The sequence below is a fragment of the Centrocercus urophasianus genome, unplaced genomic scaffold (assembly GCF_019232065.1).
Source record: "Centrocercus urophasianus isolate 14NV4802_14NV808 unplaced genomic scaffold, USGS_Curo_1.0 seq_10, whole genome shotgun sequence".
Classification (NCBI taxonomy): domain Eukaryota; kingdom Metazoa; phylum Chordata; class Aves; order Galliformes; family Phasianidae; genus Centrocercus; species Centrocercus urophasianus.
The window spans coordinates 55,466,737-55,492,686 of NW_024884142.1; the positions used below are offsets into that span (position 1 = coordinate 55,466,737).

Sequence of the window (25,950 nt, forward strand, 5' to 3'; positions counted from 1 at the left end):
CCACTGTCTTTTCCTGATCCTAATTATCTAGTTTGCAAGTGCAAGTTGCTTATAGAAACATCCTGACAGAGAATAAAAAATTTAATTCCAACACTTCTTCCCTTATGCAAGACTTGATTCATCAGCACATTTTTACTTTCCAGCATCAAGATACTTAGCTGCTAGATTTATATCTACCTGTCCTGCTCTTACTTCTGGGTTGTATTCACAATAGGGCTAATCTTGAAATTACCTATCTTGAGCAGCAGCAGTACTGCAGACCAATTTAAACTGCCAGTAAATTTAATGACTCCCATTCAGAACAGAACAATTCAATTGAACTTTCAGAGATCATTACTCCAACTCTCTGACCACTTCATGGCTGAGAAAAAAATTAAAGCATGTTATTGAGGACATTGTCCCAGTGCCTCTTGAACACTGACAGACGTGGAGCATCAACCATCTCTCTGGAAATCCTATTCCAGTGCTTGATCATCTTCATGGTGAAGAAGTTTTCTATAATATCCAGTCTGAACTTCTCCTGGTGCAGCTTTGTTCTCTTCCCACTGGTCCTGTCAATGATTGCCAGGGAGAAGAGACTAGCACTTTCCTCAAGAACTTGCAGAGAGTACTGAAGTCACTCATTGGTCTCCTTTTCTCCAGACTGTGCAACTCAAGTATCCTTCCTTTGCCTCTGCCCACAGGACATGCCTTCTAGCCCTGTTACCAACTTTGTTACACTTCTTCAGATGCTTTCAAGGTCTTTAACACCTCTTTCATTTGTGTAACTCAGAACTGCACCCAGTATTCCAGGTGAGGCCACACTAATGCTATATATAGTGGAAGAACCACCTCTTTTGGTTGTCTGGCTATCCCAAAATGTAGTTTGCCCTCTTGGCTGCCAGAACACTTTGCTGGCTCATGCTGAACCGACTGTCATCAGCATCCCCAGATCTCTTTCCGATGAGAGTTCTCCAGCCACTCACCTCCCAGGTTGCATCTTTGCCCACCATTACACCATTCCAGGGGCAGAACCTGGCATTTTCCTTTGTTGAATTTCATGCTGACACTAATTTCTCAATGCTCCAATGCATCTAGATCTCACTCTGTAAGGTCTCGTGTCCTTCTAAAGAGTCACCAGCACATCTAAATTGATGTATTATCAGCAAACTGGCTGAGGATGGACTCCATTCCTGACTTTATATCACTATTAAAATATTGAATGGAAGCAGCCCCAATGTTTAACCATGCCAACACTACTAGTGGCCAGCCACAAGTAGCCCAAATTACTATGACCCTTTGAGCTCTGCTGTTGAGCCAGTTCATTAACCAGTGTAGCATGAACCTTATCCTAGAATGAGATCAAATTACTAAGGCAGGATTTCCCTCTATAAATCCATGCAGAGTATGTCCAATATTGGCTCTGTTCTTCAACTGCCTTTCAAGAATACCCAGGACAATCTTTCCATGAATTTTCCAGGTACTGAGTACTGCAGCCTGTTGCATCTTCTCTCATATCATTTTTGTAAATGAGTATAATGCTGGCTAGCTTCTACTTCAAGTTGGACAGTTTATTGAAAGATCCTTGCCTTTTTCTGCTAACAAACTTATTGCTACTTTAATTTCTGACATCTTTCTACTTAATACAAAATAAACGCTTTTGGCTCTGTATCTCAAATCAACAGTCAACAAAATCAAAAGTTTCTGCAATTTCAAAACCTAAGCAGAAGAAAACAATACTCAGATAAATCTGTGTGATTTTACTGAAAAATGAAAAGACAGTCAAAGAAAATAAGTGTACACTCTGGAGCAGTGCAGTAGTGCTGACTTACTCTCTCTTCACTCTTCTCTTTGCAGTTTATTTCTTGGACTCTCTTCAAAATGTCCTTCTCAGAGGGTGTAACTGTTAGCGAGCTGCTACTGAGAAGGGTAGCGATTTGCTGTCTGAAAGCCTCTAAAGAGCTTTGAGCAGTCTTGGCTTCTTCTTTGCTGCTCTTCAAACTTCCATCCAGCTCACTGAAAGATTTCTTCAGGCTATGAAGTTCTTGCTTCGAGGCTTCCCAGGCTTTCTGATTAGCCTTGAACTTATCTTGGAGGTTTCTGATGTCCATTTCCAAACTCTGTCTTGCCATTTTAGCACTGTCAAGATCCTAAAATACAAAAAAGATTAAAATGAAATTTTAAAATGTTATAGAGTCCCTCCTCCACACACACACAAAGCAGGGGGCATATCAGAAGTGGATACTGCAGTTAGGGAAAAATCAGATCTATGCTGCTTACAAGGGCCCAACACAGAAGTTTCACAAGAAAAATCCCAGTGACATTATCGGAACCCAAAGCCTGCTGTAATCAGCCCACAGATCAACATCTTGCAGTAACCTGCAAGAACTAGTAGATTAAAAAAAAACAAAAACCTGCACCTGAAAAAGTAATGTTGGATTAACTATTGATTATATTTTCATTCGTATTAATCATTGGCTTTTTAAGTCCTATAAAATATAATACAAACAAAGCCAAAGTACTAAACCTGTGAAGGAAAAGATGAATACACATATCTTTGAATATAGTGTTTCAAGCAAAATTATAAGTTGTTTCTGAGAATACCCTACCAGCAATGTGACAAAAGATAGTCCTGAGGTTTATACATTAAAACATGGGAGACAAAAAAAAACCAAGAAAGCATTTAAGACAGCATAAAAGAAAATGCAAATGCTCAAATATCAATTGAATATCAAATAAGAAATGCTGTGTTAAAAGCGACAATAAGATGAAGAAACAATAGGTTGCAATTCCCCTAAAAAAAAAAAAAAAAAAAAAAGAAAAAAAGAAACAAAATTATTCTATGTGATATAAGAAAGCAAATTTGCCCTTAACATGAAGAAAAATTCATCTGATGAGGTAAAGGTCAGTGTCCCTTCACAGAGCCTACACTCGCCCTTATCTGCTGCTCACAGAATCACAGGGGTTGGAAGGGACCTCAAGAGATCAAATCCAACCCTCAACCCTACTACAGCAGGTTCCCTACAATAGGTCACACAGGTAGGTGGTTCAGATGGGTCCTGAGTATCTCCAGAGAAGGAGACTCCACAGCCTCTCCAGGCAAACTGTTCCAGTGCTCTATCACTCTTGCCATAAAGAAGTTTCTCAACGTGTTACTATGGAACTTCCTATGTTCAAGTTTTAGGTCATTACTCTTTGTCCTATTACTATGCACCACTGAGAAAAGCCTGGTCTCAACCATTTCCCTGCCATTACCTTTCAGATATTTATAAACATTCATCAGATGTCCCCTCAGTCTTCTTTTTCCCAGACTGAGCAGACCCCAGTTACTCAGCCTTTTCTCATATGGGAGATGCTTCAGGCCCTTTACCTTGTGGCTTTCCACTGGACTCCTTCTAGGAGATCCCTGTCTTTTGAACAGTGGAGCTCAGAACTGTATGCAGTATTCTAAAGGTAGCCTCACCAGGGCAGAGTAGAGGGGGAGGATCACCTCCCTTGACCTGCTGGCCACAATAATACCATCTAAACATAAACACAAATGCTTCCATTTTAGCTCATTATTTGTTACCAGACCTTTCTAAAATAGTCTTAGAACAATCTTGGAAAGCAAAGGTTGGCATGATTCCTTGCCATTTTCTTTATTCTAAGGAAGACCTATCAATAGAAAATTCCAACCTGTGCTGAGAATTACACTATGGAAACTACAGCAAAGAATAAAAAGTCATTTAAATTACATTTTTCTGCAGTTTGTAATATTTCTTTCAGAAAGACAGTGTAAACGTAGTTTGCCTGTACCAGAGAGCTTACCTAATTACGATCTCATTTTCAAATTGTGAACATCTGTAAACACACACAGTTGAGTGCATCAAGTGGCTGACTCACAGACACAAGATGTGGCACATGTGAAACACTCATTGGCTGGCATAGAAAGAAGCAGCAGAGATTCTTACTTTATCTGTGGCCCAAAAGGTCTTAAGCAGCACAGTGCTGTGCCTGCAGCTGGCCACTCACAGCTAGACGGAGCCCATTAATGCTCACCTGTTTGTGCTCCACCTCAGATTAGAGAAGATAGAAGAAGATCCAGACCACTGTACAAGCCATCAGCAAGGCTTCCTGAGAACTAACGTAGTCAGTAACAGTTCAGGTGTATTCACGTCGATTGCACTCAAGTTACAACAGGTGGGGAAAATTATTTCTACTTTACAAACATAGAAAGAGAGAGACTATTTTACAAGAAAAGGATAAAAGAGTTGCATTTAACACTGCAAAACAGCCAAGGAGATGTGACTGTGTTAGAGAAACAGATGTATGAAAGAAGAAAAATGGGAAGGGTTAAAAGTCTTTCAGCTAATAATATATTCTAATACATGTTCTCACTCTATTGATCCCTCTCTAGAGATATAATTAATTCACACAGAGCGAAACCTAGTTGAGAAACTTAAGAAAAGCTACTTCCATTCAGACCAAAGGTTTATTTATTGCAACAGCCAGCCTCCAAGAGCAAGCAGTAACAGCCTTCTCAAAAAGACAGGAAGCATAAATTGCTTCCTTGGAATTCTCTCTCACCTCAAAATAACTGCAACTCAGACTTACAGATATAGAAATGCTCTTTTCTATTTTACAGCACTCAGTGATTCCTTCTTCCGCATGTGCGTGCAGATGTTCTTTCAACCATGTGTGTTCAGGATGTAGCCACACCATAAGTTTCAGCAATGATATCATAGCATTTTCTCTTACCTCCTAGTGATTTATAATATTCTATTTTTTTCCTACTGCTGCTGAGCTGATTTTGTTCTAGAGTTATGATACATCAAGATCTCATTCTAATGTATAACAACAAATTCAGAGCCCATTATTGTGTAATTGCTTTTTACTACAATTGTTTTGTACATATAAATCTATTCAGCGCTTCCTTTTCTACGTACGTTTAATGCCACAACACGATGACAAGCGCAGCAATGATAACAAAGCGGCAAGGTCCTATGCTGCAGCAAGTGAAGTTTGAACTTGTTCAAATGCAACAGGCACAGAAACAAAAGAATCTTCTTACTTTCAGAATGCCTCTTTTAGGGAGGGATCTCCAGCAAGATACCCTTGCTTCTACAACCAACTCTTAAATGAGCTCTGGGAAGGGGTGATCCAGGCTCCATCCATTGTGACCAGTCAGGTGCATTGCAGTTCCCTTGGATTGGCTCTGCCTTCCTACTAGGTGGTCAATCACTTCTTCAAGCCAAGGCTTAGCATTTCCACTACCGCATGTTAACCAACTCCTTTACAAAATTCTAGTTATATCTACAATGCATGATTGCTTTAAAATAAAATTATTTCTCTAATAAAAAAAAAACATCACCACAACTGAACGAGACTCAAAGACGACACAATAGGTTCACATCCCAAAAGCACTGAGCTTTTTGTTATAGGTATAAACAAACATGAACTTAATTGCTCAGTTACCTAACTATGTATTGCAAAAAAGAAAGTCTCTGCCTTCATTTAATCCATCAGATTAAAACAGGATATTAAAGATTGTTTTTCTCCTACTGTGCATGTGTGACATCACAGAAGTATGTCTCACCCTATTTAAAAGTCATTATTGTGGCTTTGCAAATGACATGACGATGATTTTTAGCGCCAGCATCAGCTCTCATCTTAACCTCAAAAGAAAAAAAGTAAAAGAAGGAAGAAAAATTATCCTTTTGTACTGACTATTGTGAATTTTTTGCCTTAACAATTGTTTTGCTGAAGTTCATACTACTGAGTAAATTTATTTTGATTTACTTTAATTTTTAACATATGTGGACTAGAAGGTATCCAGCCACATTTTATTCTCCATTTATATGTTAAATAAATCACAGGTGCTTGCAAGTTTGACAACATTTAGCTTCAGAAGCACTGCACAGATCTTGCCATTGAACATCCATAGAGAAGAGCTGTGAAACATCAATTAGCAATCTTTCTGGAACCAACTACACTCATTTCTGTCTTCCACTGTTTCTACTCATGGAGCAAAACTTAAAACAGTTTCTCACTGGAAAGGAAACTGAATCATCAGTGCTGAAAATGTCAGACTTCTTTCTTTGCCTTCTCCTTGCCAGACTTTACAATAAACAGTCCCTCATCACACAGCTGCATTACCCAACTCCATCAATTATCTCAGCTGTGTCTAAAGCAATAAGAAAGCTGCACCAGTGGTGTTAGAGGAATAGATTTACCCCCTGATTCAAATGTCAGTTCTCACAAAGTTTCCCCTAGATGAGGTTATTTGCTAGGTTTTGATCAAAATTATAACTTTTTATGTTATTAAAATGTGTCATCTCAATTGTGTACCCTGAATGACATTTTTAAAATGTCAAACAAAATTATTATTTCCATAATTACAAAGAATTATCTCTACTGAAAGCTATTTTCATAGATAGTATCAGCTTTGCAGATAAAAGAATCTAGGGAAAATTATAAATCCATATAAATTTCTGACAAAAATTTTACCTATTTTGTGAAGTCAAGATCCCACTATTTGTAGAATAAAACAATGAAATTCAGACGCTTTTAGTAGCATTGTTATAGCGTAAAGAAATTGTGGGGTGTATTTTTTTCCACAGATTTAAAAATAACTTGTACTTCAACCAGATGGAAATGTCAAACTGAAAACTTGTAGTGGGAAAAACAAACAACTTAGCAGAGAAAGAAAAGCAAGTTTATCACTTCTGATGAATACAGTAAGAGTAGAGTAGTTAAGCCAGAAAGGACCTACCAAGATCAAGTCCAACTGCCTGACCACTTCAGGGATAACCAACAGTCAAAGCAAGTCACTGAGGGCATTACCCAAATGTCTCTTGAATACTGAACAGGCACGGGGTGTCAAGAGAAATAGTGCTTAAGGATGCATTAGGAGAAATTCTACACTGTAAGAAGGTGAGTACCCACCTGAAAGCTTATAAAACAGCTGAGGGTGTCTTGGAAGTTCAGACATACTTGATTACAACAGTCATACACAGTGTCTAGAGACTTGCCTGGATTTTGCAATGCAGCTGTCCCACATAAAGAACGTCAGGAACTACTGACGAAGCAACTAACTGACAGCATCATTTTCTAAAGGGATTTAATGAGATTTTATTTGAAACAATCGTTGTTTCATGTAGAAGCAACATTAGCTGTTAACATGGAAATGCAACCCTTGAATCAGGTAGCTGAGAGAGTAAGAAGCTGGATGCTTTCCTACTCACAAGCCACTGGCCACTCTCACAGCTTAGACATTGACTTTTGGGCCTAATGCAACAGATTCCTAAATAACTGCTCTCCTTCACCAGCATCTGTTCATCTACAACCCCTGTCACAACCACAAGTCAGTAACTTGTTATACTTGCAGAGGAAAGCTTGGGCCTTTTGACTTTAATCTCTTCCAAGAGATTTAGGTTAAATAAGTGGAAAGGGTCTTCAGAAGAGAGGAAAATATTTGAACTTACATAAAAACTATTAATATTGGCACCTCATGAAGGATCATAGTATACTAAATCAATTATAAATACAAAAAAAAGCAAGTTACTTTGACAAGAACAGTAGGTATAAAAGTAAATGCCAGTATTTTCCAGATGAATTCTCAAACTAGCCATATCTCCTGTTGCAATCAATATCACAAGGCCTCTAAATTAGCATGTTCTCATCTTCCATCTTCCCTGATGATTCAAACTGAAAATATTTGACAAATCTGCTGAAACATGTCCCTAGTATTTATTTCCTTAGTGACATCTTAAAAATTCTAACTGAGAAAGCAATTATCTCTTGCATAAAAAAAAAAAAAAAAAAAAAAAAAAAAAAAAAATCATTTGGTCACATATCCTACAATCAAAATATTTTGGTATATGAGAAAAGGACATATGTTTTTCATGTCAATTTGAATTCTTTAAATAATAAAAAATATATTTTAATTGACTGTGTTTTCACACAATCAATTTTAATAATTTCATGTAAGATACTACTTAGATACATTTAACTAAAAATTTAATGCAAGTTACTATTGAATAAAAAGCTGTTTTGACATTAATTTTGCATCAGCAACACATGCAGATACATTTGTATTCCTTGATTATATTCCAAATGTTATTTTTACAGACATTGCGTGACACACATCTTTGCAAAACAGATGCTTAAATTAACAGTCCAGAAACACAAATATTTCCAGGCTGAACCATCAGAGAAGATGAGGAAAAAAAGAACAAGCCGAATTTACCATTTCTTGTGGCTCATCAGTGGTAATGCTTTATGAATGGCAAATCCATCTGGTAGAATACACACATCTTCTATAGTTTAACTATACTGTGTGTGTACACAGTACTGTGTAGTACTGTGTATTTATTAAGCATTAGAGAGAATCTTGGTTAGAGATTTTTATTTATTTATTTTAAGACTGACAGACATGATCAAAGAATGTTATTAGGTTCTATGTAAGAAAAAAGTCTTTTATAGTGAGAGTAGTGAGGCGCTGGAACAGGTTGCCCAGTGTTGTGGTTGATGTTCCATCCCTGGAGACTTCCAGGGCAAAGCTGGATCAGGCCCTGGGCAACCTGATCTTGCTGTGGTGTCCCTGTTTATTGCTGGGGAGTTGGACTAGAAGGTCTTCATAGGTCCATTCCAAGTCTAAGGATTCTATGATTCTTCACTGCAATTCTGTGACTAATAACCAGTAATTACTCTCCGAACACACAGAAATTAAAAAAAAAAAGAAAAAGAAAAAGAAAAAAAAAAAAAAAAAAAAAAGACGTTCCAGTCTGGGCAGCATTTAAAAACAATTTTCTATCAAAGTCAAATGTGATATCCAGCATTACCAGAATAAGTATATGCACAATGTTTACAGAATTGCAAGAGGAAGCTCTCAGAATATTCAGTCAGCAGTTTGGGAAGTTAAAAATTCCAAATAAAAGTAATAAAGTACAAGGGAAAAAAAAAAAGCTTTGTAGCTACCTATTGCTTTTTATTAGCTTTGATATTTATGTTGTTTGGTGCTTTGAAGTTGTAATGCATCGAGGCTGACAGATGAACACATACAATTATCATTCACTTGCTAATGTTTCTCCAGTGTAAACCAACTGACTGCAACAAATACTGGAGAATCAAATATACTAAAGATACTCTGAATAACTCTCACATATACAACTTATATCCTGCTAATATTTCTTGGACATTATTTTCTTCATCAAGAATTTGTATCATCTGTTTATTTGCACATTCGGCAGATGCTTCCTCCTGGGACATAAAGAGAGGCAACTGGTCAAGAGAAGGAGTGCAGAAGCATTCCAAGGAACATCAAGAAATCAGCAAGAAAAACTAGCAACAGTTCAGAGAGGAGGTGGGGAATGCGGCTGTGTCTTGCCGGAGAAAATTGACACAACTGCTGAACAGAAAGGTTATGTGCTGGTTCCTGTACACCTAAGAACTTTGAAAGAGAAAGCTGGGGCAAATGGAACACCATCGTTATCTGTAATACAGAAGATAGCCAATGTGCTGTTAGGCCAGTAACACCTGCTTATTATCTGTGACAGTACAGATTTCTGCTGGTCTTTCACAAGTGAACATAGAACAGTGTGCAACTCTATCCATGTACTTATTCAAGCCATAAGCAAAAAGTCAGAACAAAAGAGATCAGAGGATGCTCTTCCTATAACACAGGACACTGTGACTTTGCCCACAGCAGGAGGAGATTGAAACTAGATGATTTTGGGGTCCTGTTCAACTCAGGCTATTCTATGATTCTATGATTTTATAACGAGAACCTTCAGAAGAAGCAGAAATGCTATATGTACTCTCACATATGGAAATGAAAAATCTGGGTTTTGCGTAGTTTTTCATACTGAATTTCTTCACATACTTTTTTTTAAATACAAAAACCTTCTCAGCAGATTTACTCAGTATCTGCAAATTTAAGCAGCTAAACTGAAAAAGCACTGTAGGAATCTGCAACCTTTCAGTAAGCCAGGATCACACACTCTTCATTTGAAAGGCAATGCTAATAATTTAGCAGGACATTTCTGTAGGAATGGATTAAATTATGCACTTGGCACACACACAGTAATGACAGGAAAACATTTTTCAGCTAACTGATCCAACTCTGGAAAAGTTTCGGCAGTCAGAGCAAACTTGCAAAAGAAATTATAAACAAAGCCTCATCCCCGCTTAGAGTGTCTCCCCATTCTTCATGGCTTACCTAGTAAGCACTCACCTCTCTCTCCCCTTTTTTTATACGGGAACAAAAGGTTCTCAGAATGGCCTAGTTAGGCTTTCAGTCCAGGTTCATTCTCATTGCAATTTGAGTCTTAGGAAGTTTTACATAGGTTGTTAAGAAACACTTTCAGCAGTAAGTAAAATTTATGACCCTCATGGTACTTAGCATTTATCTTCCCTACAACAAATTCTTTCTTCTCAAAAGCATGCTTTCAGCTCTGTTTCATCTCTTAAGTATTTTGCCTACAGCAAAATCAGAACACTTTATCCTTTAAAGTGTATGATTGTGGTCATTTTTTCAGGAAAAAAAAAAATGGTGGGATGAAGAAAATGTTAATGTATATTAATTTTGAAAACTTACTTGCACAAGGTTTTATTTATGCTGAAACCTCTACAAACTCACACAACTCAGCTATATATTTATCAGCTTTAGCCTTTCATCTTTTATTCTTAAGTTCTGGTCATCAGCTTTAGTCCTAGTACCTGCAAGAAGTTTTCACTATAGTTTTAATGAACTGTTCTTGCAGATATCGCTCAAAGTACAAAGCATTAAAGAAAACTGCTGCAATAGCTCACTTTGTTCATCCACCCTTCACAATGAACCAAAATTTTTAATGGCAAGTTTTCTTGGAGCACTTAAAGCCTTAAATCACATCCTTTTCTTTCCAAATTGTACCTAAATGAATTCAGTGAGTACTTGACTTACAACTTCACTTACAGTTCTCATTTCAGCATCATTCCTACTGAATGGTTTTCCTCTGTGGGCTTTTCATACTAAATAAGTACTTTTCTACAAGACACCTACTGAGCATGAGTCAACTGAATATTTATGAAATATGTGTTTATTATGCAGTGAAACGAGATAATCTAGCTTGTCTGAAAGCCAAGACACTTTACTTGCAGACTCTTAGGAGAAATAGGAAGAATAAAATAGAACACTATTAATTCCTTGGAATGTCATTAGAATTTCTGAAGAAACTGAGTAAAAGAATCCTCAGAAAAATTGCAATGTCACTTAAATATTACTTAAAGTGCATTTTTATTCCACTGTTCTATGCTTGTGCCTTACATACATTCATACTCATACATTCACACTGCGTTGGAAAAGCATCTGCTTAATTTTTGTGCAAGCAATGAAGGCTACAACAACAGAAAGAAAGCAAAAATTTCAATTTGCATGCAATGTAGGAGACATCAAATCTAAGTTAGTCCTATCTTGCATGTTGATGTTTAATCTCCATATATCCTTAAAATTTTAAAAAGTTGAGAATTTTAAAAAGTTAAAAATAATTTGAATAGATCTTCATCACTGAAAATCTATCGGAAGTAGTTTTTCCTCATGCAACACCTATCAAAAATTAGTTTTCACTTCAAAATTTCAAATTAAACAAACATAGACATCATTCAGTTATGTACCTTACTAAGTTTTTCCATGTCTTCACAGTATCCTGCTGCCTTTTTCTGCTCTTTGGTCACCTCTGAAACAAGCCTCATGATAGTTTCTCTACTAGCCTTGGATTCCATTTCATGGCCATTGATGTCGTCTTGAAGGGCAGCAACCTGAGCTTTTAGTGCCAGATTTTCTTTATATATTTCACAAGCCTAGAGAGAGAATTCAGCAATTGGTAACTTTGTTAAAGCATTTAACAATGATGTTTATTCATCACACTATACAGCTCCTAATCATCCTAATACAGACACAGTGTTTCCAAGGCCCCTGTGACAGATTTATAATTGTGCTGTTCTATTTATTACTATTTATTTGTAGAAGAGCAGAAAAACAATGGAGGTCCATATTTCCAACAGAAACCCACATCTGTTTAGTGTAAAGTAATTCAGCTTTACTCCCACATAGTCTGTATGAGCTAATAAAGGGTAGAGAGCTACTGACACTTAGGAGTATCCACACTTGACGTGGAGCAGGTCGGAAAATGAAAACAGATCATATAACCATCTTCATGTGAAGAGCAGACTGTTTTGGTCTGGATTGCTAAGATTTATGCCTCTCATTTGGAATAAGAAACTGAAAGCTGTATTTTAGGCTTGAAACGCTTTAGGCAAAGGGCAATTTGAGTTAGCAACAGCTATTTCTTGAGCATATTCAAGGGCAGGGCCAAATACCTGCTGGGCTGCAGCGCTGAACAACTGGCCCCTTGGAGAAAAGAGTAGTTCCAGTAAGATTGTTGAGGCTATTTTGGTACATTATGCACAGTACATTTCTAAGAAAGATAAATATGGGCACTTCAGAGAGTGCATACAGACAAAAAACATACCTTGACTGGTAACTAAGTTTTCCTAACGAGCTGCAAATAGATTTCTCAACTAGATCTATTAGTACATTGGGGGGGGTGGAAATCAATATATACTTAAAAATCTCTGGTTATTTGATTAATTTGAAGCATGTAAGAGATAAAACTTAATACAAATATCTTTGCCTCTGGTGATAACCGTGCAAGTTTCATTACACTGTTATAGTTAGAGTATGCTTGCCATATTATGAGGGCAAGGACCGTAGTAAATCATTGTGACACATATTTAGATAGTCTTAATTCATTCAGTGATCCTTATAACCAGAACACTTACAGTATGAATCTAATGAAAGAGAAATTCTCAAAATACCTAGTGTGCTTCCAAGTGAAGAAAAATAGGGAGAGAGTAGATAGAACATAGGAAAAAATAATAAAACTAAGATAAATTGTCCTTCAACAGCATCTAGAAGAGTTGAAAGAGTACATAAATAATTTTCCTAAATGGAAACACTGTTTTCAGAACTTCAGAAATATTCTCAAAAGAAATAATATAGTTTTATGCTCACATTTCAAAACACCATGTAGTGATTTATACCATTAAAGGGTATGATTAAGATTGTCTTAGCAAGTACCATTTCAGATGTTTCTACTTCATGGTATGACAGCTTGAGATTAATGTTAAAAATAAGCAGTAGAATTTACATGTCACCTAGTGATTTCCATTGTTAATGTTTTCACAAGAGCTTTCAACCATATATTTAATCAAGGTTGTACTTAGGAACTATAGGCTGATAAAATATTTTACAGATAAGACCAAACTGAGTTCACTGAAGTCAATTAGTATTCAGCACCTTCAAAAATCAGACCAACATGAAAAACTTGTCTTAAGTGACATGATATAACACAAAAATTCCCATCTTCATCACTTGCATTATTTCTTTGATAACCAAATATTCCTCTATTAGTTCTCTATGATGGATGAATTCTGTTTGTCAGGCCATTTTTTTAATTAAGCTAATTTAGTTATTCCTGTATATGTTCCTGTAAGAGATTATTCTGTAAACTTCTGTGTTTCAAAGCTTGCTGGGGACACAGATGGACTTGTTCAAGTCCCGAGCAAGGATTGTGAAATCCTTTGTCTGAAGGACACAGATGAACAAGTCCAGGCAAGTCCTGGACAAAGGTTGTGAGCTCCTTTGTCTGGGGGACACAGATGGGCAAGGCCAGGGGCGACGAGAGCGAGATGAGCTGCAGCTAAATAGCTGTGAAGTGCTCCTTTGTGTGGACTTATCTCCGGATGATGGCCATCTCAGCGGGTACTCAATGTCTCTTGCTCAAGGCCCATCCTTGTCACGTAGGCAGGAGAACAAGGAGGATAAAAGAGGAACTGAAAACCACGAGGATAGGTTTCTGACAACAGATTCCTCATGAAGAACGGAGGGATTCCTGAAGATTGAGGTGACTCCGGCATGCTGTCGAACTCTCCTGAGCCTGCTGCCTGACCGCTGTTGCTGCTTCAAGAATTGGCTCCTCGACTTCCTCGTCTACCTGCCTGCTGCCCAGTGCCGGCCACGCTGCTGCTCCCCGTCTTCTGCTGCATTCTGCCCAGGACCTTCAAACACCGTGCACCGGGACCGCTGCTGGATCCTGCTGGTGACTATCCCCGCTTTACGCAACTCCTGCTTCTTTTCCATCTTGTCTATGGCCCTCCTTCCCTTCCCCGTCTCCCTGATTAGGTTTTAGTAATAAAGTGGATGCAACAACATATGAACCGTTGTTTCTTAATCTCACACCGGGTATACAGATATTAAAAGAACCTCATCTCCCTCCTATAAATTGGAGCGAGACAGTTCCTAAAACACAGTAAAAGGTTTTAATAAATCTTGTCTGTACGTATGACAAAAAAAAACTCTTGCCTACGTATAATCACCTTTAACATTAAATGTTCCTCTGGTTTCTCTTTTTCTTTGATGTCTGCGTCCAAGAATTCAGAAAGCTGTGTAACAAGCTCTTCATACTTCCTGCTCATCTTATAAGATTCTGTCTTGCTTTCTTCACAATCATTCAAATATTTGCTAATTAGACCAAAAAAAATATATATATATATCAGGATAAATGTTCTCTGAAACAGAATTCTAGGCAAACATATCCCAAGATGATTTCTGGCTTTCATACAGAGCAAAATGAAAATTACACGGTATATAATTCTCCATATATATTAATACAATAATTTTAGTTAGTTGCTTTGTGTGTGAACACTTCTTATAATTGTCTTTGATTAGCACTTTAAAGCATCTTCTACAACTGCATTCTCAGTACAGAATTTCATAAAAGACATGAACCAGGTAGTATCAATGAACAGAGCCCTCACAATATTAGAAATGGAGGTTGCATGCAAATGCTTAAAAAAAAAAAAAAAAAAACAACTAAGCAGAAGAGATCGATCAAATTATAGTAAAAATACACTAAAAGCACTTCATATCTGCCTCTAATGAAACTGACCGTGTTGTTAAAAATAACAGCAGGGGAAGTATAGGACATCCAGAGACTTCTGAGGGGAAGATCACTGGCAAAAGCAGAAACTGCCTTGCTATACACAGAGAATTCTGCCATGTAATATTGCCCACAACTGCAGGGTAAATAGCAAGTGAAGAGGGGGAAAAAAATGCAGGTTGGGCACAGGTTAGACATCCATTAAAGAAAGAAAATATAAAGGGATTACCACAAAACTATGCCAAAAAAGTAGTTATCTGTTTTCAGTTTCATTGCATTCACAAGATGCCTACCATTTGGATAGATACCCCACATGAAACGTGTATCTGTCCTACTGCTAAAGGTAGCAACATCACCAGCAGGTATCCATTTCTAAGTGTTCCCTTCAAGAAGAAACAGCTCACAAAGTAGTATAAGTTTGTTTATACTCTTCCCATTGCCAGAGTTGGGGACCAGCTTGGAAAATATGAATTGCCATAGATAGCAAACATGTAGATCTACATCTTGCTCATGATGCTGTTAACACTGAGCATTACTCCTGTAGAACTAGAAAGACAATAACTAACATAAATAATCCCCCCAAAAAAGCTTAGAATGATAATTTATGTAGTCCAAATATCAACTCCTGTACCATTTTTATTAGAAGGAGGAACAGCTTACACACCTTGGACATCAGCTTCAGTATACCTGCCAAAAGATCCTGCAGGAAAGAACTGCTATCAAGCTGTCCACAGCACTTGTTAATCACAATAGCATTCAGAGATCATGCCATACAACATAGAATCAACACTGACAACTTTCAGTTCAGATTCACTCTCCAATTACACCCGAGAGAGAGAGAGATAATCAGTGGTAAAAGTACTCTCAGAGCTAGAGACAAATTATCAGGTTTCCAGGTGAGAAACAAGGTACTTTCTACAGCAAGGTCTTCACAAAGACTTCAACACTGGAATAAAATGAGATATATCACCAAACTGCAAGATATGATCGTCACCAAAGCTGACTAAAGCAACTGTTTTACTGAACCTGTTAAGCACCTATGAAAGCTCTGCACTAAGTTCTTAAGGTGGACATGTCAGCCATGTCTGGGCTCATCCTTCTACATTTCTAATTTCTTCCTCTCTAGAAAGAAACAGGCACAAAATATCACTCATATCACTCCATAATCAAAAAGCAGCATTGACATCTAAAGAAAGCACATGAATGCAAACACACATTAACTGGCTATAGATGGCTGTAAAACTTTGAACTGGAGCCTTAGGAGGGAAATCAGCTGTTGACAATTGCTGTCAACATCTCTCATAAAAATCTGCACCAGCTGAAGTGACTCACATTTTCATAGCTGCTAGGACAGCGCTATTGCTGCAACGCAGAACATACCACCTCACTGTGGTGATAGCCACTGTTTGATCTCCATAAATGTTCCATCAGCATTGACGAATGCCACTGGGTGCCATTTTTTCTACTTAGTGACACACCTTTGCTTCATACATACTTCCATGACGGACACCATTTTGTCAGACTGCCCCTCTGCTGCCATCTGTCACACAGCAACAAAACGTAACAGAATGTTGTCAGGAAGGTTCAACCTCTGCAGTTATACCACCAACATCCACCTCTAACTTTGTGAGCCAACATAATAAAATAGGAGGCATTATTTAAGAGCAGAGCTCATATTAGAATATTGTACTAGCCTGATTATGAACCATGCAAACTCTCCTTAAATCAAAGTACATCATCATCAAAACTGACTGCTTCTAAAAATAAACAATCAGAAGTACGAAGCACATACTTGACAACTCTACAAACAGCCTAATTATCTTCGGAACAGTCTTAAAGGTGGCAGCACCTAGAAGATAGGCAGTCAGGTAAAAAAAGAACACAGCTCTTTCACAGTTTTGTTAGCTCTTCAGAACTAATGAGCATAGAGAAGGGGAGGGGATAGAAAAAAGCTCTTCACAGTTCAGGCTCTAAAAATACCTTGGCAATACACATGTTGAGCAGAAAAGTACCATTTTTAATAGGGAGTACATCTTGAAAGCTGATTACACAATTTATTAAACACAACTCTATCCCAAAAGTATAGAATATGAATGTGTATTTCATGTCTACTGGCTTGCTCTTTCCTTTTACCTGTGGTTTTGAATTAAAATCTTGAACATCTAATTTGAACAGCTACACGTTAACCAAAGTGGTCAGAATAAGTAACTACAGTTAATACATTGACTGGTATTAAGTGGCACCTGTAACCATCAGTTAAGGATGAGAAAAAGCTTTGAAAGCTTAGATTCACAATCAGTTTTATCCAACACATTTGTTCCTTCTGGAAGAACAGACTCACCCTCCCCTTGACCATTCTCTTGTGCCAGCAGTCTGGTGGTACACCAAGTTGTGCAGCTAACTAGACCTGGGATTGGTAGAGCCAGAAATTAAGCTTTTTAAACTAAGTTTATTTTTCTCTTGGAGTAGACCCTTTGGACAACCACGCAGCAACACAAATGGAAGTGCTGGTACAAGTGACACGGGCAAAAGAGAGCAGCCAGCTAGATGACAGGACCACACTGGGAGATACAGAACAGATTTATGCTACACAAAACTGACCCTATCACTGTAATGACAGGTTAATTTTGACACATTTTGACAGATTTCTCCTAGTGAGTGAGGCAAACAAGAAAAAAAAAAAAAAAAACTCTTTGAAGAATGTTAACAACTATATTCCTAGAGATTGTGGTGTTTCTTCTTCAAGTTACACATATCTAAATAGATATACCCTACCCTGTTACGGTATAGGTAAGAATATACCATAATTTCATTACACTGTTCCTCACAGACAGCTTTATACAAAGAAAGAAATTCACTTACATTGTATCAGTTCCAGCTGTGACACAGATGAGGGGAAAGAGACAAGAGCGGGGCAGCAGCTCCACCACTCATCACCATGTGGCCCATGCATCTGACAGGTAACATCTCCACAAGGCAGCACATGATGAGGATAGGCCAGAGCACTAAGCTGTAGTTAAGGGTACTGTACATCACAGCTGTGCTACAAAAGGCACAGAGCGCCTTTTTTCCTCAGTGCCACACTTGGAAACATCTGAATAAGGAAATTATACCTATTGCTTCTGCTGCATCCTGCGAACAGTCCTCCACACTAATTTTTTGTAAATACTGTGGTTTAACCAAGCTGATTCATTTGATCGTTTCTACTCTGTAGGACACAACTCTCAAAGCCCCATTTCAAGTCTAACAACTCAAACCAAGATATAAATTTCAATACCTTCAATCACACTCAAGTGCACAACAGAAACTCAGATTTGCTTTGCAAAGCAACACAACAGAACTCAGATTTGCAATTAAGTCTGCCCATCACCTTATTTTCTGTTGGCCATTGCAGCTTTTTGTCATCAGAAATTTTTATCTCACGTTAATCTTACTTAAGTCTGGCATTTTGCTCATGAAGTTTCTCCTTCAGCTCCCAGTTTTCCTTCGATGCTGCCTGAGCTGTCAGCTCAGCCTGTTTTTTAGTAGCCACAAGCACACTCAACTCTTCTTCTGTCTCCCGAACTCGAGTTTGCAAAGACAAGAGGAGAGATGCTTGTCTAGCATTGTTTTCCCTGTAGCTTTCAGCTTCAGACTTCAGCTCTTTAAAGGAGGTTTCTTTTGAGATCATTCTGGACCTGAGTTCAAGAAGCTATAAATAGAAAATGAGAAAACTCATTAAAAGGAAGAATAATTTTGTACAGGATGAAAAATACAAACATTAAAATTTCAATAACATGACAAGAAAAAATACTTCTGGAATAAAAGATTCAGTCCTGTGAGAAAAGATTCCACCGCTGTGAGACTAAGTGGAAGGAGGTAACTATTTTCACATCACTAGAATATACAGAAATAAAAAGTCACTGTTGTGTCATGTCACATACAATTTCTCACATTAATCTCTGCCTGTTAGATAAATCTGTTAACAAAATCAGAATTTAGAAAGTGCCTGTATTTAGTTCTTCCGCATAACCTTAACCCACCTCATCTATGCATATGCAATGCAATGCAGCAGTTAACACCACTACTCCCTCTTTTTTTGCATGCTTCCTCCCTGCTCCCAACTCTGGTGCACAACTACTCTGTCTACGTTGCAGAAAGCCGCAGTAATGCTATCCTGTTTTGTGAGGGTGGAGCCTTTTGATGACTTGCTGCATATCCAAATGCAAAGATAATTTTTGAGAGCTGTGCTCTAAGGCAATCTCTTCTCAGCTTAAGCAAATAGTTACTTTTTTTGTTAGATAATTCAATGAAATATAGCTAGACTTACAAAGAAACAGCAAGACAGTCTTTTAAGGAGGAAGAGAAAGACCACAATCAAACATCAAGAATCTGTTCCAGAGATGATGCTGGAGCTTCCCAGCATCTCACGTAGTTCATTCATTTTTCTTTATCTTCCTTTCCCAATTTTTGTTAGAATACCAATTTCCACTGAATTATTTCTGCTACAAGCTTCTCTAAAGGACTGAGCTTCTGGCACATGCATCAGGTACATAAAAAACCAGCTCAGTTGTCTTACTTTGTTAAATTTAACACAATTTACAGTGAACATTTTGCCACAAGAGGCACTAAGAATTGTTTCAGCTCCTGACAATTCCAGTTCTCAGCAGTAATATATCGCATGTAGAACTACTGTATAAGATTAGCATGCAAATAATTAAACCACATTAAATGCTCTTTCTGTTAAAATATGTGGCAAAAAAAATAAGGCAGTGAATATTTATGACATTTAGCTGCAGTATAAGAGGTAAAAAAAAAAGCTTCTGGTGTGAGCAAAGCCAAGATGCTCAGAGTAAAATTCCAGCTGGTAAGGCAGCTGAACAGTTACTGCATTTGAAGCTGGCATAAGCCATCACTGATTTTGAGAAGAGCAGCTTTGTCCCTTCCCCATCTCATTGGCTTCACATTGGTAATTTGCTCTTTCCTTTGCAGTATCAGGGACATTCATATGGCAATGAGGTAAAATAGATCAGGAAACTGATCCAACTGAAAAACAACCCAGAAGGAATGGCTTCATCTTTCTGCTGGATCAGCTCCCCATACCAGCGCACCACAACACAACACAGACATTTGTACTAAAGCAAGGGATGGGGCGGTGTAGGGAAGAAAATGAACAGCTGAAGGAACAATAGGATTGCTTTATTTGGCAGCTGGACCAATTATGGTAGCTTAAATTGTTCATAACCTTAACATTTCTCTGTAGTTCAACTCCTCATTTGCCAAATATGATATTTTTTACTCTGTCTATTCTCTCTGTGGTCAGTTCCAATAGCAGAAGAAAGAAAAAAAACAAGAATAATCTCATATCATGAATTTTAAGAGCATTCAGCATAACTGGGCTCTGACCTCAACTGGGTCATGAAGGTCTTAAACAAGAGTATGAACAGCTGCTTCTTGCCTATTCTTCTGCCTCGCAAGAACAGCACTGAAGGAGTCTATAAATCAGTCAGTCATCTTGGCAACTAAAGTCATTCAAGATTTCCAATAAGAACTTCTTTCTATGCGACCATGAAATCCTGTATGTGTTCTCAAATATGAAATGATCCTGGGTAACTTTTGAGGATCTCTGGAGTAATTTCAGGATCAACTGGTCAAATACAAGCTCAGCTGATGGATACTCATCCCTGTAGTTCTGACTGGACACTGTATTGATAATTCATTCTTCTGCAGTATTGAATGCTCTTATTTCCCATACTCAACTAACTATGGTAAAATATATTTTATTTCATTGATATTCTTTTTTTTAAGGTTCAGGTGCTACAAAAAATTTGTAAGAAAACAAAGAATTTTTGTACTTTCTGTAAACTTTCTATTCTCTGCAAAAGTGTTCTACAGAAAATCTTCAGATCTGGAGAAGCATTTGGAGATAGTTTCAAGTATACCTCTGAATGGACACAGTCATACTTCACTGTTAGTGCTGCTAGTTCACTCTGAGCAGTCTCTGCTGCAGCTCGATAGTGGTTCATCTGCTCTCTGGTGACAGGAATATCCAAAAGAAAGCGATCACAAGACTCCTGAGAAGACAGTGTGAAAGACAATCTCTTAAACATTGCAATTTTAAACATTTTTGCTTCAGTGTTTTCTAAACAGTACAGAGTACATCAGCAGAGTCATTCACATGGTCGTTACAAGATTAATATTTAAATTCAAAAAAAGTACCCTTGGTCAGAGAAAGGCTTTTCTGTTATTTACATGAGCCAACTACACTCTGAAGATCTCTCTACTACAAGCCTCTCTATTCCTCCTTTGACCCACGTCAGCATTTATCCAGAACACTGTTTGACAAGAGAGTCCTCAAGTGTCTTGTACAAAGAGCCACTTTTGTTTTCCAACTGAAGTCATCCTGCATACTCTCTAATTTTTATACTGGAAGAAACGGTGACAAAAAAGCAAAGACCATCAGTCTTCACCTCATGATTTTGCACCTTTCATTCATATCTTACCTCTGTTGCTTCCCTACCAAGTTGACAAATCCATGCCTTATCCATGCCTTTGATCTTCTCAAAGTTACTTTCTGGCTTTCCCAGTTGTGCTCTTACTTCTAGTATGCCAAGGTCCTTTTGGACTCCATCAAGTTTGGACATAATTTCAGGTTTCTGAACAACGTTGGTGTTTTTTCCCCAGCAATCACCATTACCACACTGACTTCTCTTCATCCATTCTTACATCCTTCTGACAGACGGTAGGTGCTGGCTTTGTGCTCCCAACACAATCTCATTCAATCTCATTCACTTGCAAGAATTCAATTCTTTTCGCTGTGCTTTTTAGAATCTTCTTACTACACTTTTTCATTTTTGCATGGCTCTTCTAAAGTAGAGCACAACCATGGTGGATTTCTCAACCTTTGTTATTTGCATTTTTCAAGGTGTAATTTAGACCTGAGATCTTGATAGGAGTTTAATTAGATTTTTCCCCCTCCCCCCAATTGATAATGACTACAAATGATGTAATTTAACATTTTGTGAACAGAAGTCTCTTAGGTGATGCTGGAAGCACACGTTAGAAGACAGAACAAGAGGTTTTTGTTCCATCAGCTCCCACACAGGACAGAAACAAAATTGCAATCCTAATGCTTGCAGGTATGCATTGTAAAATGCAAATCTACCCCTTCCCTGATGAACACCAATGAGCAACAGATAAAAAAACAATGAGGAATATGATTAAGAATACAACCAAATGTTGTATTAAAGGGCAGGTGAAGCAGAGAAAAGCTAGACAGATCTGATTCATCAGGTGTCTCCAAAACCTCTGTGAGTTTAATTAGCACACAGAGGCACATATGTGCATACATATACACCAAAAAAAAAAAGCCATATTTTTGAGTGCCATTCCCTAAAAACATTGGGATTCTAAAGACTAACAAACAAACAACTAGGAACAATTCACAGAAATGTTCAATTTTGAGAAAGAAATTAAGCAGTGTTGCTGTTCAGTGGACTATGCAACAAAATGTATAATCCTTATTGAAACAGAAGCTGAATTAGTTTACCTTAGAACAACAACAAAAAAAGTGAGCACACACCATTAGCAATTTGCCTGAATTGTTTTCTCACAAACAGCCTGTTCCCACTCCTGTACACTCTACAGACACCATGAATAGAAAACAAACTAAACCGCAAACCATTTTAAGAATGACAGGGATAAAGACAGCTGTCTGAGGTCCCAGAGGGAGACAACTCCTGGCTTAATTCACACCAGTTGTTTTGATGTTTTCCCTTTCTTTTCTCTACTTTTTTTTTTTTTTTTTTTAAAACTTTGTTCTCCTGAAAAAGAGGTGGAAGAGCAAAACCTTATTCAGTAACCTGGGAATAATGTAATTAAAGAACTCAGCTTCCTGATTATCACAACTGCACATTGATCAAAATGGAAATAAGGAAGCAGAGAATGCACAGCTCTCATTTATCACAGAATCACAGAGCAGCCTGGGTTGAAAATGACCACCAAGATCATCCAGTTTCAACCCCCCTGCTATGTGCAGGGTCACCAACCACCAGACCAGGCTGCCCAGAGCCACATCCAGCCTGGCCTTGAATGCCTCCAGGGATGGGGCATCCACAACCTCCTTGCGCAAGATGAGTAATTCCTTATAACACACAAAGATGACACTGGATAAGGAACCCTGCTCATTCTTATTTTTTAACTGTCAGAAAACAAGTTCCCCAAAACGAAATCTACAGGAAGTGTGAGAAGTACACATTCTGCTGACATAGCTAACTTCCCATCGTCCGTGTAACAGTTGTCACAATTGACTGCTAGGAAATACACAAAATGCCAGCTGCTTGATATAATCAGCAGCTGCTGTTATCTGATTAACAGAGTGCGTATCTAGCTGAAAACAATACATGTTAAATCTGAAAACATACAAACTGACAATTGGAGCTTACAACTTATTAAAACTTTACAGAAACTTCTGGGCAGTGTTTCAGGGTATCTAGTCAACACTGCACTTTGAAAGCCTTCTCAACCCGTAAAAAAGAAGAAAAAACACTCAAGAGAAACAAAACAAAAAAAAATAGCACATTTTCTTTCCTTCAGTTCTCAAGTACTGCAGCAGTCTTGACAGCTTACATACCGTGGCCAGTAACATTTACTTCAACTTCATTGTCCCCTATGGAGTTACAGAGCTCTTCCTAAGAACTCCCTGTCAGCAGTTTCCTCTCTTAAAGCAAGTAGGGTGTAGCTCAGATGCCTTTCCTTATCTCAGCTTTGGCAATGTGTTGCCTATGCAGACAGCCATGTGATAGCTTGATAAGAAAGTTCCAAGTTCTTTAAGGTTTCATTAAGCCAGAAGCCTGGAGCACCCAGAGTTTACCAGAGGTTAACTCTTGCACACATTATCTTGAAGTTAAAGTGTGACATGTAGCCCTTCTGCTTTCTTCTACACTGACACTGATTTCCAGGATGAGATAAACTGCAAGTTCAGTTCCTATCCATTCTAAACAGAAAAAAAACCGAAAGTCTTCTAAACAGGTGACCATGTAGTACAATAACCCTTTATCAAGAAACATAACAAAATTCCCTGAGGAATAACACAAAACTACTAGTTCAGACTGCAGCAGAAGATAAACTACTTTGGATTATCTTTTATAATATGGTCAACTCTTTAATCTTTCTTCATTTCAGTAGCAGACACTGGGTTAAATCCATCAAGTTTAATCACATTCATCTCCTTAAGGACGCTCAGCCCTTCTGTTTCACAAAGGAGTCACCACTTTCATCAAACCAAATTGATACAGGCAGAACAGCTCATGGTCACACACAGCCAGCAATCTCTGAGATGAAAGGGCTCCTAATTTTCTCAACACATTATCACAGTTCTCAGGGAGTAAGCAAGGCATGTACCATCTTTTTTTGCTACTTTGTCTTACCACCTTATCCACTTACTGTTTCACAATGTACAACCAGGTGAAATCCTTTGAGGCCAAGTTTTGTTTTCTTCTGTAATATAGCAGGGCTCCAAAACCAGGGAGGGAGCTTGCAGACAGTGACACTATATTATTTATATAAGTAACTATCCTTATACTGCTGTATGGATGTAAATTTTCTTCTCTAAACGAACACAGTCACTTCTGACTCCATAGAAAGGAGAAATTCAAAACAGCTTCAATAAAAAAATAACTGCAGAGCAAGGTTGAAGAATGAAGAGTCTTGTTCATCAGCAATAATCAATGTAAGAAAGCCCATTAGAGCTGAAATTTCCGAATCCCACATTTGTCACACAATTATCTTTAAGATAATTAGCATGTTAAAGATGTAAAGACACATATTCAAGAATTCACATAATCCAAGAAGGATTTAAAAGAGTTTTAAAGTAAGTCAGGTGTAAAAGTCAACTTGAATTACTATTTCACACGTACTGTTTCAACGAGATTTATAGAAACAGTTCTCTGCATTCTCAAGTGCCTTAGCAAATATAAAGCCAATCATTGTGACGTCACACTCAAAAGGCTGGTATGATTATAGCATTTTTGGCAGGGAGCATGCATATTTTAATATTTAAGTAAACAGCTATGTTTTGCCAGCAGCTACTTATAAATCTCATTATTAGTCATACACAACACAATGCAATTAATCGGGCATGACACTACTACAGGAGTACAATTTATATTACACATGTGGAGCTTTTGTTACTCTTTGAAAAATTCAGATTTGTAAACTCATGAGTACTATAACTTACTGATTACAGTTAAGTGAACAAAGTGTTAAAAGAATCAGAGGCAATGGACAGAAAAAGCCTTCACGTTTTATACTTCCATCAGCTCTAAGAAGTCTGGGTTTGGGGGGTTTCTCTCATTCACATTATGGACTCCTTTGAACTCTTCCCATTTACCTGTAAGAAAACGTAGTTTTCATTTCACTTCCAGTGCTAAACAGAACGTAAACCTATATTTACAATGTTGAAGATCAGTAGCTACTCGGACCTTTGGCTTCATTAGCAATTCCTCAGAAGACAAACAACATAAGGACATTGTTGCTATTATGGTTTTCTACCCCATTTTCATTTTGTACCAGATAACCGCTGCTTCCACCATTTTAGAACCTGGCCTGTAATTTGCAAACCTCTCTTTATTTGGAATCAACAGAACTTCAACATTTACTAGATATATACTTCCCCCTACACTTCAAAAACAGTCAGCTGTTCAAGTCAGTCATTCCAATTCTGCGTTTGTCAACTTTTCTTCATTAATAACATCCTTTCCCACTATACAGCTAATCTCAATCCTTGCAAACACTACTACTACTGCTTCCCTTTCTCAAATTACATTTAATTAAAAAATTAAAAAAAAAAAAAAAAAAAAAAAAAAAAAAAGTCCCACCAAAATAGAAAGCCCTCAAGAATTAACCACTGACCACTACCCTGAATGATCTGCCAAGCCTATTTCTTGCCTCTTGCCCACATTGTTGGGCACTGCACTCAGGGCTGGGATTTCTTTTTCACATTGCGGTAGCATAAAAAAAGTGAATAACAATTCAC

The 25,950-nt window shown here is 37.7% G+C and overlaps 1 protein-coding gene across 7 annotated transcripts in view; it reads right to left on the bottom strand.

The window, feature by feature from the left end:
* CCDC170 (coiled-coil domain containing 170) overlaps window positions 1-25,950 on the bottom strand; it is a 46,446-nt gene that overhangs the window by 12,865 nt on the left and 7,631 nt on the right. For 2 of the 7 annotated variants that reach the window (XM_042816408.1, XM_042816416.1), the window contains 6 exons: window positions 25,153-25,305; window positions 20,858-20,989; window positions 18,371-18,627; window positions 14,374-14,518; window positions 11,611-11,796; window positions 1,812-2,129 (listed from right to left, as the gene is read on the bottom strand). In XM_042816408.1, the coding sequence (XP_042672342.1) occupies window positions 1,812-2,129; window positions 11,611-11,796; window positions 14,374-14,518; window positions 18,371-18,627; window positions 20,858-20,941 (990 nt within the window). In that variant the 5' untranslated portion in view covers window positions 20,942-20,989; window positions 25,153-25,305. The other 5 variants (XM_042816392.1, XM_042816382.1, XM_042816415.1 and 2 more) reach the window with 4 other exon arrangements.